The sequence below is a fragment of the Hyperolius riggenbachi genome, chromosome 8 (genome assembly GCF_040937935.1).
Source record: "Hyperolius riggenbachi isolate aHypRig1 chromosome 8, aHypRig1.pri, whole genome shotgun sequence".
NCBI classification, from domain to species: Eukaryota; Metazoa; Chordata; class Amphibia; order Anura; family Hyperoliidae; genus Hyperolius; species Hyperolius riggenbachi.
The window spans coordinates 173,892,724-173,908,917 of record NC_090653.1 but is presented as its reverse complement, the minus strand read 5'-3'; the positions used below and the strand labels follow the sequence as shown (position 1 = coordinate 173,908,917).

Sequence of the window (16,194 nt, the reverse complement as noted above, 5' to 3'; positions counted from 1 at the left end):
TGGTCTGCTTTGCTGCCACTAAGATAAATTGGAGGAGAACCTCCTGGTTTTTGTTTAAAGAGAACCTGTACTGAGTAAAACTATTTAAAATAAACACATGAGGTAACTTCAAATGAACATTAAATAGTTACCTTGCCATCAATTCCTCTCAGAAGCTCGCCATTTTCTTCTTACAGTGACCATTCCAGTTCTGACAATATTTTGTCAGATCTGAAATATATCAGTTGCTGTCAGTAAAATATCAGTTGCTGTCAGTTATAGCTGAGAGGAAAACGGATGTACCAGGCAATGTTCATGTTTCCCTATGGCTCAAGTGGGCGATGTTACAGTTTAACTGTGTGCTGACCAGAAAGCTGTTATGGGTAATGGCTATTTTCAAAATGGAGGACGGAAAATTCCCTTGATCATAGTGAACAAATAGGACGCAGGACAGGAGAAAGACACTGAGGAGTAGACTACATGGAAGGTAAGTATGACTTGTGTATGCCTATTTTGACTTTTATTTTCAGTACAGGTTTTCTTTAAGGAGCCTGTGCGAAAGTGCAGCAGAGCTGACTATGGATCCTTACGTAGTTGAGTCTGGAAAACAGCTTGTATTAAACGGTAAACCTTGGACCAGAAACGGGACAGCATTGAACAGGACCAGAAGGTATGCAACATATCTCCCCTGGACTGACAACCCCTAAAACACATTCCGTCACCCCCAACATGAGCCAATTTAGATGGCACCCAGTACCACCTCATCATAACCTTTAGGCTGCTTACACACTAAGACGTTACAGGCGCACGTTAGTGCGCCTGTAACGCTCCCCCAACGCACAGCAATGTAACACAAGTGGGCTGTTCACACAGCCCACGTTGCGTTACATGTAACGCTGCACGTTCTCCGGAAAGTGCAGCATGCTACGGCGTTGGAGCGGCTATAGCCGCATTAGACTGTTTGCACATGCGCAGTGGGGGCGGAAAGGAGGCGGGGAGAGCCAGCTACAGTAGCCGCGCACATGGCTACTTAATATTCACTGCACTGGCGGCCGCTGATTGGCCGGCGGGACCACGTGATGCGAAGTGTCTCGCTCCGCATCACGTGGTCCCGCTGGCCAATCAGCGCCACTCTGGGAGACACTATAGGAATCGAGCCGCCTGACGCGGCTCACTCTACCATCCTCACTTGCAGCGCCATACGTTGTGTTAGGTGCACGTTATGCGACCTTAACGTAGCACCTAACGCAACGTCTTGGTGTGCAAGTAGCCTTAAGGATGCTTCTATTAGACCTAGATTTATTGAGAGATGAAAGAGACTGTTCCATGCGTGTGACCATTCTTCAATAGGTCTAGAGTTCTTCAAATCAAGCTCCCAGCTTTTAACATATCCGTGTACAAAGGTGGGGGCTGTTATTGTTAGGTTTAGGTATAATTTGCGAATAAGCCCATTCCCTTTAGTATCATTCAAACATATATTCTCGAACAATGATAGGGATACATCAGCATTTGAAGTATTTTTTAGCAGCGAGTTTATCCAGTGTCTCAGCTGTAAATACCGAAAGTATTCTGAGCCTGGGATCTGAAATTTGTCTCTTAAAGGGAAGGTCCAAGCAAAATAAAAAAATGAGTTTCACTTACCTGGGGCTTCTACCAGCCCCATGCAGCCATCCTGTGCCTTTGTAGTCACTCACTGCTGCTCCAGTCTCCCGCTGGCAGCAAGCCGACCTCGGAGGTCGGCGGGCCGCATTGCGTACATTTTTACGCATTCCCGCTAGAGCAGGAACATTATTGCATACATCTTATGCGTTAGTGGTTCAATGCGTAAAAATGTACGCATTGAATCACTAACGCGTAAAAATGTATTTGTTAACCACTTGCCGACCGCCCACAGCCCATGGGCGGCGGCAAAGTGGATGCCTTAAGGACCGCAATACGCCTTAGGGCGTTGCGTCCTTTTCCTATGCCGGGGGAGCGATCGCGTCATTGATGACGCGCGCTTCCCCCAGCAACTGGCTCCGCCCACCCGCCGTAACATCCCGCCGGCCATACGGAAGCGCCGGCGGGATGTTAACCCCGCGATCGCCGCTACAAAGTGTATAATACACTTTGTAATGTATACAAAGTGTATTATACAGGCTGCCTCCTGCCCTGGTGGTCCCAGTGTCGGAGGGACCACCAGGGCAGGCTGCAGCCACCCTAGTCTGCACCCAAACACACTGATCTGCCCCCCCCCGCCCACTGATCGCCCACAGCACCCCTCAGACCCCCCCTGCCCACCCCCCAGACCCCTGTTTGCACCCAATCACCCCCCTAATAACCCATCAATCACTCCCTGTCACTATCTATCAACGCTATTTTTTTTTTATCTCCCCCCTGCCCCCTCCTGATCACCCCCCCACCCCTCAGATTCTCCCCAGGACCCCCCCCCAGACCCCCCCCCTGTGTACTGTATGCATCTATCCCCCCTGATAACCTGTCAATCACCTGTCAATCACCCATCAATCACCCATCAATCACCCCCTGTCACTGCCACCCAACAATCAGCCCCTAACCTGCCCCTTGCGGGCAATCTGATCACCCACCCACACCAATAGATCGCCCGCAGATCCGACATCAGATCACCTCCCAAATCCATTGTTTACATCTATTCTCTCCTCTAAACACCCACTAATTACCCATCAATCACCCCCTATCACCACCTGTCACTGTTACCTATCAGATCAGACCCTAATCTGCCCCTTGCGGGCACCCAATCACCCGCCAACACGCTCAGATTGCCCTCTGACCCCCCCTTATCAATTTGCCAGTGCATTAATTACATCTGTTCTTCCCTGTAATAACCCACTGATCACCTGTCAATCACCTATCACCCATCAATCACCCCCTGTCACTGCCACCCATCAATCAGCCCCTAACCTGCCCCTTGCGGGCAATCTGATCACCCACCCACACCATCCGATCGCCTGCAGACCCGCAGTCAGATCACCTCCCAAGTGCATTGCATCTGTTCTCTCCACTAAACACCCACTAATTACCCATCAATCACCCCCTGTCACTGCTACCCATCAGATTAGACCCCCATCTGCCCCTAGGGCACCCAATCACCCGCCCACACCCTCAGACCCCAGCCCTGATCACCTCGCCATTGCATTACTTGCATCTATTCCCCCCACTAATCACACCTTGAGACACCCATCAATCACCTCCTGTCACTACCTGTCACCCCCTAGCACACCTACCCATCAGATCAGGCCCTAATTTGCCCCGTGTGGGCTCCTGATCACTCGGCCAAACCCTCAGATCCCCCTCAGACCCCCTTCTGATCACCTCCCCAGTGCATTGAGTGCATCTATTTTCCCCTCTAATCACCCCCTGAGACACCCATCAATCACCTCCTGTCACCCCCCTAGCACTCCTATCCATCAGATCAGCCCCAATACAACCTGTCATCTAAAAGGCCACCCTGCTTATGACCGGTTCCACAAAATTCGGCCCCTCATAGACCACCTGTCATCAAAATTTGCAGATGCTTATACCCCTGAACAGTCATTTTGAGACATTTGGTTTCCAGACTACTCACGGTTTTGGGCCCGTAAAATGCCAGGGCGGTATAGGAACCCCACAAGTGACCCCATTTTAGAAAAAAGACACCCCAAGGTATTCTGTTAGGTGTATGACGAGTTCATAGAAGATTTTATTTTTTGTCAAAAGTTAGCGGAAATTGATTTTTATTGGGTTTTTTTCACAAAGTGTCATTTTTCACTAACTTGTGACTAAAAATAAAATCTTCGATGACCTCGCCATACACCTAATGGAATACCTTGGGGTGTCTTCTTTCTAAAATGGGGTCACTTGTGGGGTTCCTATACTGCCCTGGCATTTTAGGGGCCCTAAACCGTGAGGAGTAGTCTAGAAAACAAATGCCTCAAAATGACCTGTGAATAGGACGTTGGGCCCCTTAGCGCACCTAGGCTGCAAAAAAAGTGTCACACATGTGGTATCGCCGTACTCAGAAGTAGTATAATGTGTTTTGGGGTGTATTTTTACACATACCCATGCTGGGTGGGAGAAATCTCTCTGTAAATGGACAATTGTGTGTAAAAAAAAATCAAACAATTGTCATGTACAGAGATATTTCTACCACCCAGCATGGGTATGTGTAAAAATACACCACAAAACACATTATACTACTTCTCCTGAGTACGGCGGTACCACATGTGTGGCACTTTTTTTTACACCCTAAGTGCGCTAAGGGGCCCAAAGTCCAATGAGTACCTTTAGGATTTCACAGGTCATTTTGCGACATTTAGTTTCAAGACTACTCCTCGCGGTTTAGGGCCCCTAAAATGCCAGGGCAGTATAGGAACCCCACAAATGACCCCATTCTAGAAAGGAGACACTCAAAGGTATTCCGTTAGGAGTATGGTGAGTTCATAGAAGATTTTATTTTTTGTCACAAGTTAGCGGAATATGACACTTTGTGAAGAAAAACAATTCAAATCAATTTCCGCTAACTTGTGGCAAAAAATAAAATCTTCTATGAACTCACCATACTCCTAACGGAATACCTTGGGGTGTCTTCTTTGTAAAATGGGGTCATTAGTGGGGTTCCTATACTGCCCTGGCATTTTAGGGGCCCTAAACCGTGAGGAGTAGTCTTGAAACAAAAATGACCTGTGAAATCCTAAAGGTACTCATTGGACTTTGGGCCCTTTAGCGCAGTTAGGGTGCAAAAAAGTGCCACACATGTGGTATTGCCGTACTCGGGAGAAGTAGTAAAATGTGTTTTGGGGTGTATTTTTACACATACCCATGCTGGGTGGGAGAAATACCTCTGTAAATGACAATCTTTTGATTTTTTTTTACACACAATTGTCCATTTACAGAGTTATTTCTCCCACCCAGCATGGGTATGTGTAAAAATACACCCCAAAACACATTGTACTACTTCTCCCGAGTACGGCGATACCACATGTGTGGCACTTTTTTGCACCCTAACTGCGCTAAAGGGCCCAAAGTCCAATGAGTACCTTTAGGATTTCACAGGTCATTTTGAGAAATTTCGTTTCAAGACTACTCCTCACGGTTTAGGGCCCCTTAAATGCCAGGGCAGTTTAGGAACCCCACAAATGACCCCATTTTAGAAAGAAGACACCCCAAGGTATTCCGTTAGTAGTATGGCGAGTTCATAGAAGATTTTATTTTTTGTCACAAGTTAGCGGAAATTGATTTTAATTGTGTTTTTTCACAAAGTGTCATTTTCCGCTAACTTTTGACAAAAAATAAAATCTTCTATGAACTCACCATACTCCTAACGGAATACCTTGGGGTGTCTTCTTTCTAAAATGGGGTCATTTGTGGGGTTCCTATACTGCCCTGGCATTTTAGGGGCCCTAAACCGTGAGGAGTAGTCTTGAAACGAAATTTCTCAAAATGACCTGTGAAATCCTAAAGGTACTCATTGGACTTTGGGCCCTTTAGCGCAGTTAGGGTGCAAAAAAGTGCCACACATATGGTATCGCCGTACTCAGGAGAAGTAGTATAATGTGTTTTGTGGTGTATTTTTACACATACCCATGCTGAGTGGGAGAAAGATCTCTGTAAATGGACAATTGTGTGTAAAAAAAATTAACAAATTGTCATTTACAGAGATATTTCTCCCACCCAGCATGGGTATGTGTAAAAATACACCCCAAAACACATTATACTACTTCTCCTGAGTACGGCAATACCACATGTGTGGCACTTTTTTGCAGCCTAACTGCGCTAAGGGGTCCAAAGTCCAATGAGCACCTTTAGGCTTTACAGGGGTGCTTACAATTTAGCACCCCCCAAAATGTCAGGACAGTAAACACACCCCACAAATGACCCCATTTTGGAAAGTAGACCCTTTAAGGTATTCAGAGAGGGGCATGGTGAGTCCGTGGCAGATTTCATTTTTTTTTGTCGCAAGTTAGAAGAAATGGAAACTTTTTTTTTTTTTTTTTTCTCACAAAGTGTCATTTTCCGCTTACTTGTGACAAAAAATAATATCTTCTATGAACTCACTATGCCTCAGTGAATACTTTGGGATGTCTTCTTTCCAAAATGGGGTCATTTGGGGGGTATTTATACTATCCTGGAATTCTAGCCCCTCATGAAACATGACAGGGGGTCAGAAAAGTCAGAGATGCTTGAAAATGGGAAAATTCACTTTTTGCACCATAGTTTGTAAACGCTATAACTTTTACCCAAACCAATAAATATACACTGAATGGGTTTTTTTTTTATCAAAAACATGTTTGTCCACATTTTTCGCGCTGCATGTATACAGAAATTTTACTTTATTTGAAAAATGTCAGCACAGAAAGTTAAAAAAATCATTTTTTTGCCAAAATTCATGTCTTTTTTGATGAATATAATAAAAAGTAAAAATCGCAGGAGCAATCAAATAGCACCAAAAGAAAGCTTTATTAGTGACAAGAAAAGGAGCCAAAATTCATTTAGGTGGTAGGTTGTATGAGCGAGCAATAAACCGTGAAAGCTGCAGTGGTCTGAATGGAAAAAAAGTGGCCGGTCCTTAAAGGGAAGGTTCAAGCAAAATAAAAAAAATGAGTTTCACTTACCTGGGGCTTCTACCAGCCCCAAGCAGCCATCCTGTGCCCTCGTAGTCACTTACTGCTGCTCCAGTCCCCCGCTGGCAGCTTGCCGACCCTGGAGGTCAGCGGGACGCATTGCGTACATTTTTACGCATTCCCGCTAGTGCAGGAACATTAACACATACATTTTTACGCGTTACTGGTTCAATGCGTAAATTTTTACGCAATGAACCAGTAATGCGTAAAAATGTATGTGTTAATGTTCCTGCACTAGCGGGAATGCGTAAAGTTGTACGCAATGCGACCCCCGACCTCCGAGGTCGGCAAGCTGCCTGCGGGGGACTGGAGCAGCAGTAAGTGACTACGAGGGCACAGGATGGCTGCATGGGACTGGTAGAAGCCCCAGGTAAGTGAAACTCATTTTTTTATTTTGCTTGGACATTCCCTTTAAGGGGTAGAAAGACTGTGGTCCTCAAGTGGTTAATGTTCCTGCACTAGCGGGAATGCGTAAAAATGTACGCAATGTGGCCCGCCGACCTCCGAGGTCGGCTTGCTGCCAGCGGGAGACTGGAGCAGCAGTGAGTGACTACAAAGGCACAGGATGGCTGCATGGGGCTGGTAGAAGCCCCAGGTAAGTGAAACTCTTTTTATTTTGCTTGGACCTTCCCTTTAAGTAATCCCAACTGGCAACCTTTGAGTCTTTTATTAGGTTATAGACCACCAGTAGATTTTTAGCGGTCCACCATCGAAATGCTACCGGGTCATCATCTGCCGGGGTGAAAAGGGGATTGTCAGTGATAGGTAATAGTGGAAGGAATGGAGATAACAATTTCCGAGTAGATTTAAAGGAATCCCATACCCGTAGGCAGTTTGTAAAAATACAGCTCAGTGTGGAGGGTCGGAATTTAGGTGGGAGCCAAATTGGGGCCTGCACCGATAGGGGGCAGCCGAGGCTATATCAAAAAATGCCCACTGTGGCATCTCTGGGCCTCTATATAATCCCACCAAGGGAGCAATTTGTGAGGCTTGGTAGTATGCATGCAAATCTGGGAAACCCATGCCCCCTGAATGTTTAGGTAGGTATAGGGAGGTTTTAGCTACTCTCAGTCTGGAGTTGCCCCAAATGAATTTATTAATTTTAAGCTGGAGCAATCTAAGGAAACGTGGGGGGATCCAGACTGGGAGCAGTCTAACGTGTTATATAATTTTTGGCAATAAGGTCATTTTTACAGAGTGCACACGACCAAGCCAGGACAAATGCATATCGGACCAATTGGAGATATGCTGGGTAAGTTGTTTAGATAATGCATAGTAGTTTGCGTGGAATAGGGAATTGTATTTCGGAGTTAGCTTAATACCCAGATAGGAGATCTGACCACTGACTGCCTGGAAAGGGACTTTATTAACCAACTCCGTCCATTAAGACTGAGCTAAAGTTATATTCATAAGGGAAGATTTACTAGGATTAATGGTCAGACCAGAGACTTGTGCAAATTCATCCATGATGTCAATCAAGGCAGGGATGGAGGATTGTGGATTTGACAAGAACATTAGCATGTCGTCCGCAAAGAGGTTTAGCTTGTGCTGCGTTCCCGCTTTTTGAAAGCCTTGGACTCCATCTGCATCCCTAATAATACAGGCCAAGGGCTCCATAGCTATAATGAATAAGATTGGTGAGGGGGGACACCCCTGACGGGTGCCCCTTTCGATTACAAAACTAGGGGATGAGTAGCCTGCATAGTGGATTTTAGCTGTTGGAGAGGAGTAGAGGGCTTGTAGCCAGGCTATAAAAGGGGACCCAAAACCCCAGCGCTTTAATACAAAATACAGATAGTCCCATGAAAGCGTGTCGAACGCCTTGTAAATGTCCAAGCTTACGCAAACCCCTGGGATTTCCCTGTTGTGTAGACTTTTAAACACTTGGATTGCTCTGTAGACTGCGTCTGGGGCTTGACGCCCCGGAACGAAGCCCACCTGATCCTTGTGAATCAATTGTGGGAGAATTTGGTTAATCCGAGTAGATAATATTTTACTTAAGAGTTTGATATCCACATTGAGCAGTGAGATGGGTCGGAAATTAACTACGTCTATTGGCTCTACATCTGTTTTGGGTATCATGGCAATGTTAGCTTGGAGGGTGTCCAGGCCCGGAGGTTTACCCTTGTTGTATTCATTGTACATTTGAGATAAAAGAGGGGCCACAATAGGACCAAACTTTTTATAGAAAAGGGGAGAGTAACCATCCGGGCCTGGAGATTGTTGATATAGCATTTTAAAGTAATAAGTAATCTAATATAGTCTATTTGCTGATTTACAAAGTAAAGGTGTATTGTGTAGGTGGCCCTTACATGCAAAACTATGTAATAGCAGGGTCAAGGAGTTTCAATGCGTAAGCAATGGAAAGGCTCTTTAAAGAAAATCTGTATGAAAAAAGCCTCCCCTGGTGGGTACTCACCTCGGGTGGGGGAAGCCTCCGGATCCTATTGAGGCTTCCCCTGTCCTCCTCGGTCCCACGGCGGCAAAAGCTCTCCGGACAGCGGGGATGCAAAAATTTACCTTCCCGGCTCCAGCGCAGGCGCAGCATCGACTCTCCACTCAGAGATAAGCGGAAATAGCTGATCGCTGTCAGGCCACTCTACTGCGCAGATGCAAGTCTCCTGCGCCTGTGCAGTAGAGCGGACCCGACGGAGATCGGCTATTTTCACCTATTTCCGTGCGGAGAGCCGCAAAATAAATCAGCGCTTATCAGGCTTGTCGAGGGAGGATTCCGGGACACTTCGGGGGAGCCAACGCTGGACTGTCTGCAGCTACAGGGGAAGCCTCATTGAGACCCTGAGGCTTTCCCCTCCCTAGGTGAGTACCCCACAGGAGACTTTTTTTTTGTTTCAGGTTCTCTTTAAAGAAAACCGTGACCAAGAATTTAACTTCTTCCCAGTCAGTAGCTGATACTAGGGCTGTGGAGTTGGTACAAAAATCATCCGACCCAAACTCCGACATTTTTGAAACCACGACTCCAACTCCAGGTACCCAAAATGGCTCCGACTCCTTAGTCTAATACTTACCAGGGCAGTGGATTTTGTAAAAAAAAAAAAAAAAACATCATCTGACTCCAGATACCCAAAATTGCTCCAACTCCAGAGCCCTGGCTGATACTCCCTTTCCTTTTCACAAATGGATCATTAGGGGGCTTTGTATGGCCAACGTTGTGGTGAAACCCCTCCCACGGTGTGATAGTTTCCAGCCTGTGAACCTGATTGCATTGTGGGAAATAAATGCTGTTTACAGTTGGGTCCAACTGCCAAAAAAGCAAGCAGCATCTCCTTCCACTGACATCACCGGCCAGCAGTAAAAATTACACCATGTAGTAAATGTCAGAATATAAATCAGGGAGAGGAGAAATTTTATAATGGGGAAACACTGACACCTAATTATTGTAAAAATGAAGCACTTTATTATATTATTTTTACTGGAGTTTCTCTTTAATAGTTAATGCAGCAATGGGCGGGATCGCTGAGACCGACTGGGTAGGGATTGCCTATGATGAGGATAAAAGGAAGGCAGACCTCTTAGTATGGACACACTAAAGAAACATCTCTGTGATGTGAAACATGTTGGTGGGTGGGGCTTGATCCACACCTAAAGCCTAGCATCCCACGTGTATTTTCCTCTATCAGTTGGACTGGCGACCAACTAAACGAGGACAGAAGCCACAGAAAGGACATCTCAGCAGGAGCATCAGTGTATGGAAGCGGCAATTTGCATATCACAGGAAGGGTGAGATGGCATCGCTCTTCGAGCGGCGTGACAAGCACTGAGAGATGTATGCACTGTAGGCGATTAAGATCTGTTGCAGCAGTTTTCAGAGCAAGCAGAATCTGTCTATATGCTGTCAAGCTTAACTGCAATCGCTAATGCTGCCCCTCTGTCTGCTCCATGCTTAAATTGCTTTTGAACTATCTATCTGTCCCACCAACTGTATATATGCTGGTCTGAGCTAATTACCTGAAATATGAAACATTCATACACAGAACTGTAGACAATATAAGAGTGCTGTCTCTTTGAAAAGAATTAAAGTGAGCAGTCAACTAAATCTAATTAGTGCTGGGATTTATAAAACGACTTTTTAACTGAGTCAACTATTGAGCTGTTGTAAGCCCTACTAAATGTTTGCATAAAACTTAAAAAGCTGTACCTGTTTTGAATGCAAGTTGTGTAATTTTGTCCATATTGTGGAGCTCTGCACATCTATTGCAGGTAGTTAATTCGGGTGCAGCCTGTTTGGAAGCGCTGCCAATGTCTCCTGCTGTACAAAACTCCAGTAAGTATACTTATGGCTAGCTGTATCCATGTGCTTTAGGCCTCTTTCACACCAAGACGTTGCGTTTTAGGGGACGTTAAAGTCGCATAACGTGCCCCTAACGCAACACATGGTGGTGTTGAAGTTGGACGTCAGATTTAGCCGCGTTATGAGGCTCTTGGTGCTATCCGGAAAGTCCGGATCTTTTCAATGATTCGAATCGGATCATTGAAAAGATCTGGATCTTTTAACCGAATCTTTGAATCATTTTACTAGGGAAGCAGGAGCGCAGCAGAGTGAGAGGTGCAGGAGAATGAAGGCACATTGAGGGTGCTAATGGGGAAGGGAGAGATGCAGCAGGAGGATAGTTCTTGTGCACAGAAGCTGCAGTTCCTGTTTCTTCCAGACATCCACTGTGAACCGAATCCTTCATTGTGATGATCCAGATGATTCGACTCACAAAAAGATCCAAAGATCCGAATTGTTTATGATCTGGACAACACTACAGTGCAGTGAATATTAATTAGCCATGTGGCTAGGAACAATAGCGGACTCCCCCCCTTACTGAGCATGTGCAAACAGTCTAACGCAGCTAAAACCACCTATAACACACAGCATGCTGCACTCTCTTTGAACATCCAGCGTTACACTGTAACGCAACGTGGGCACTGTGAACAGCCCAATGATTTTTCTAACGTGCGCCTGTAACGTCCCACTGTGAAAGCAGCCTAAAGGCTACCCGAAGTGACATGTGACATGAAGAGATAGACATGTGTTTGTACAGTGCCTAGCTCACAAATAACTATGTTGTGTTCCTTTTATTCTTTCTCTGCCTGAAAGAGTTAAAATATCAGGTATGCAAGTGGCTGATTCAGTCCTGATTCAGACAGGAAGTGACTACAGTGTGACCCTTACAGCATAGATGTTATGCTGTTTTGCAATGACAAATTAAATCGAATCCCGATCGGACATGTCGCATTGTAAATAGAATCATAATCGAATAGAACAAAGAATCGTATTGTGTAAATGGGGCTTTAGAGGCAGAAGAACATCCGGATATCCAGGTAACTGTTGTCTTTTAAAATTCCTAAGCATTGGCAGTTAAGACATGCATTTCATTTTACATACTTTCAATCAACAAGATTATAATATTCAAATTAGGAGTCAGAGGAATCGGAGGATTTTTGTATCGACTCCACAGCCCTGCATAATTTACAACTGATCGGCATAGGGATTTGCCTGCGCAGTACGCCGCAGGCAACGTGACCATGATTGACAGCGTCGCTTCGCGCAGCATCAGTAAGGACAACCTTGGGGTCGGCCTGAATATTGTGCGCAGAGACCGGGACAGCGGCGGGTACCGGAGGTGACAGCGTGGGACAGTCAGCTGCAAGGGGCTGGAGAAAGCCCCAGGTAAGTAAAGCTCATTTGTTAAGTTTTCCCTGAAAACTCCTTTAAGAGGATCTTTCAACCTTATTTCATGCCTACATCATGGCTAGACTATTGCTAGACCTCTATGCAGGCTTATGCAAGACTTAACAAGCTGACTCTGCCATTGCCACATAACATCAACCCTTTGCTCACTACACTGGCTACTCATAAAATCCTTTTTAAAAATTGGTATGCTAAAGCCCCATCTACACGATTCGATTCTTTGTGCGATTCGATTACAATTCTATTTACGATCCGATTGAATCCGACATGTCCAATCGGGATTCCATCCAATTCGATTTGCCATTGCAAAACAATGCCGATCGGGCATGTCGGATTTAACCACTTAACCTGCTGAGCGGTCTGGACGAGCTCAGCTCGTCCAACACCGCCAGAGGCTGCCGCTCAGGCCCTGCTGGGCCGATTTTTGTCAAATAAAAAGCAGCACACGCAGCCGGCACTTTGCCAGCCGCATGTGCTGCCTGATCGCCGCCGCTCTGCGGCGATCCGCCGCGAGCAGCGGCGAAAGAGGGTCCCCCCAGCCGCCTGAGCCCAGCGTAGCCGGAACAAAAAGTTCCGGCCAGCGCTAAGGGCTGGATCGGAGGCGGCTGACGTCAGGACGTCGATGACGTCACTCCGCTCGTCGCTATGGCGACGATATAAGCAAAACAAGGAAGGCCGCTCATCGCGGCCTTCCTTGTTTATTCTGGGCGCCGGAGGCTTTCATGCAGCCAACTTTCAGTTGGCTGCATGAAATAGTTTTTTTTTTATTTAAAAAAAACCCTCCCGCAGCCACCCTGGCGATTTAATCAGAACGCCAGGGTGGTTAAGGACCAAGGGATTTCTGCCTGATCTGTGCTGAGTGGGCTCTCCAGCCCGCAGTACAGATCAGGATTGAAGCAGGGCGATCAGACTTCCCCCCCCCTTTTTTCCCCATTAGGGGGAAGTCCTACTGGGGGGGGGGGGGGTCTGTGTGGCCCAGCGGGGGGAGGGCTCCTCAAAGACCCCCATCCTCAGCGATTTTCCGCCTCCCTCTCTTTCCCTCCCCTTCGCTCCATGAGCGGCACAGGACGGCGAACCGTCCTGTACCGCCTCTGATAGGCTTCAGCCTATCAGAGGCCGGGGATCGCCAATCTCCTTTACGGCGCTGCTGTGCAGCAGTGCCGTGCGATGTAAACACCGGGGATTTCTTCCCCGCGTGTTTACATTTAGCCTGCGAGCCGCGATCGGAGGCTCACAGGCTGTTCACGGAGACACCCTCCGTGAACTGACATGGAACGGAAACACCACTTCGACCTGCTGGCGCCTATCGGCGTTAGGCGGTCGTTAAGTGGTTAATCGGATCGTAAATAGAATTGTAATCGAATCGTACAAAGAATTGTATCGTGTAGATGGGGCTTTACATTCAAATCCCTACACAACCTAGGCCCTGGATACCTAAAGGATTTGTTGCAACTGCTTCACACCACCTACAACCTCAGATCAAAGGGATACAATAACTTGACCACTCCCAGAGTCCAAATAAAAACCTTTGGAGCCAGATCCTGTTAGCTGAATTTCCCTATGAGGTTTCTTGCTGGGTCTTCTAAAGTAGACTAGCAACGAGCATTCAGCCATGCTGCCCCTACACCATGGAATGCCTTACCAAACTTAATCAAGACAGCTCCAACTCTGGACACGTTTAAATCAAAACTGAAAAGCCACCTGTCTAGTCTGGCATGTATGATCACATACACTTTTCCCCAGTGCACATCACTATGTACAGAAATGAGACAAGATTATGCGTTTTGGGTCCCACGGAAGAAAGGCGCTTCACAAATGTTTTGTTTGAGGAACATCAATCAGAATTTAACCTGCTTCCTTTGCCAGCTCAGTCCCCTGACCTCAACCCTACTAAGCATTTGTGGGATGAATTTGAAAGATCACTTCAAAGCTTTAAAACGACATCATCCAATTTGACCCAACTCATGCCTCTTGCACATTACATGCAATTCCTATTTTTATAAAATCCACTTTTTTTTTATTCTGAATCAAAAAATCAGATTGTATTAAAAAAAAAAAAAATCGCATGTAGTATGCAAGAGGCCTCAGAACTGGCATTATGTCAGCATGGCCAACATTACTCAGCAATGGTATCAGCATCTTCAAAGGAATCATCAGGCATTTAAAAAAAAAAAAAAAAAACAGCTTTATTCACCTGGAGCTTTCTCCAGCCCCTTGCAGCCGACTGTCCCACGCCGACAGCACCCCTCTCTGCCGATGTCCCAGTCTCCGCGCAGTGCAGAGGCCGACCCCAAGGTCGTCCTTACTGCGCCCACACGAACCACCGCTGTCAAACAAGCCCCCGTTGTACATGGCTTACTGTGCAGGGGCATGCACAGTAAGCCGCATACAACGTGGACTTTATTGACAGCGGCGGTTCACGCAGCGCAGTAAGGACAACCTCGGGGTCAGCCTCTGCTCCGTGCACAGAGCAGAGAGTGAAGCAGTCGGCTGCAAGGGGCTGGAGAAAGCCCCAGGTGAGTAAAGCATTTCTTTTTTTTATTTGCCTGATAACTCCTTTAAGTTCATGCCAAGAAGAAAATCGACTGATATCACAGCTAAACGTGGGCCAACTCACAATTAGAGGATGTCACTAATTTTGTGGCTACTCGTACAGTGTAGTGCACACAGACTTGAAACTTGATTTGTTGTTACATCAAATCCTATCTAGGTAACGAGCGTTTGTTTACAGGCTGCATACCTCCCAACTTTTTGAGATGAGAAAAAGGGACACTTAAGCCACACCCCTGCCACACCGCTGGTCACACCCTCACCACGTCTCTAGTCACGCATACTATAAAGATTTCATAAGAAACATATGTTGTTTTATAATTCAAACCACACTGGTCCTTTCTATCCTGGTTTATTTTCCTTCATAGTAACATTTTAAAATTAGTAATATATCAATTTAAAGGATGGGAACAAAGTTTAGAGAAACACATTTATAGTAGAGAGATATATATATTTACATAGAAATAGGGACAAAGTCCTAAAAGAGGGACAAATGAGGGTGAAAGAGCGACAGAGGGACAGATCTCCCAGAAGGGAACTGTCCCTCCAAAAAAGGGACAGTTGGGAGCTATGAGGCTGTTCCAGCTAAACCTGGTAAGCAGGATTAGGATCTCTAACTAAACGATGCATTTACCCAGTTCCACGTGATAACCCCACTGTTGTTTGAGTCCTCCAGCAAGGTCCAGAGCTTCATAAGAAAAGCAGGAACCGGAGCACAACCCACAGAAGCTGTGGGTTCGTTCATTCTAAAGTCGGGCAGAAAACTCGGTACAGGACACTAAAAACAAACTACGCAACCACTCTGTACGGACAGGACTTCCGGAACATGCATACACGCCCCTTCCCCGACACACACACACACACAGCCCTGACAACAGGGGGCGGGGCTTACTATACACCAATGATGAGAGTATCCGGTGAGGTCAGCTTGAACATATACGGTCACGGTGTTTAAATAACAAGATTGAAATGAGAGACGTGAATTGTTTGTATGTGCGTCATCGTATGCCAGCCACCCTGTTGAAAAGTAACTATTGACCAATTCTCATATGCAATTCAAGCGCTTTTTCCAACTGGGAGGCAGGCGTAATATGTAAAATGCAACTACCCTTATTTAATACGTGGCTGCAAAAATAACCCTGTACGATGCCTATACATATCTACAAACATATGCGAATACAGTAGTGACTACTTAAAGGACAATTGAAGGGAGAGGGATATGGAGGCTGCCATATTTATTTCCATCTAAGCAATACCAATTGTCTGGCTTTCCTGTTGATCCTCTGCCTCTTTTAGCCTACTTTTAGCCAGCGGATGAACAAGCATGCAGCCGATCAAGTGTTTATTTCTTTA

The 16,194-nt window shown here is 46.1% G+C and overlaps 1 protein-coding gene across 2 annotated transcripts in view; it reads right to left on the bottom strand.

Moving 5' to 3' along the window:
- The window catches only part of LOC137527191 (heat shock factor protein 3-like), a 167,631-nt gene extending 151,951 nt beyond the window's left edge, over window positions 1-15,680 (bottom strand). Inside the window, exon 1 of one of the 2 annotated variants that reach the window (XM_068247672.1) lies at window positions 15,476-15,680. In XM_068247672.1, the coding sequence (XP_068103773.1) occupies window positions 15,476-15,586 (111 nt within the window). In that variant the 5' untranslated portion in view covers window positions 15,587-15,680. The remainder of the gene's footprint in view (window positions 1-15,475) is intronic. The other variant, XM_068247673.1, reaches the window with a different exon arrangement.
- Between the last annotated feature and the right edge of the window lie 514 nt (window positions 15,681-16,194).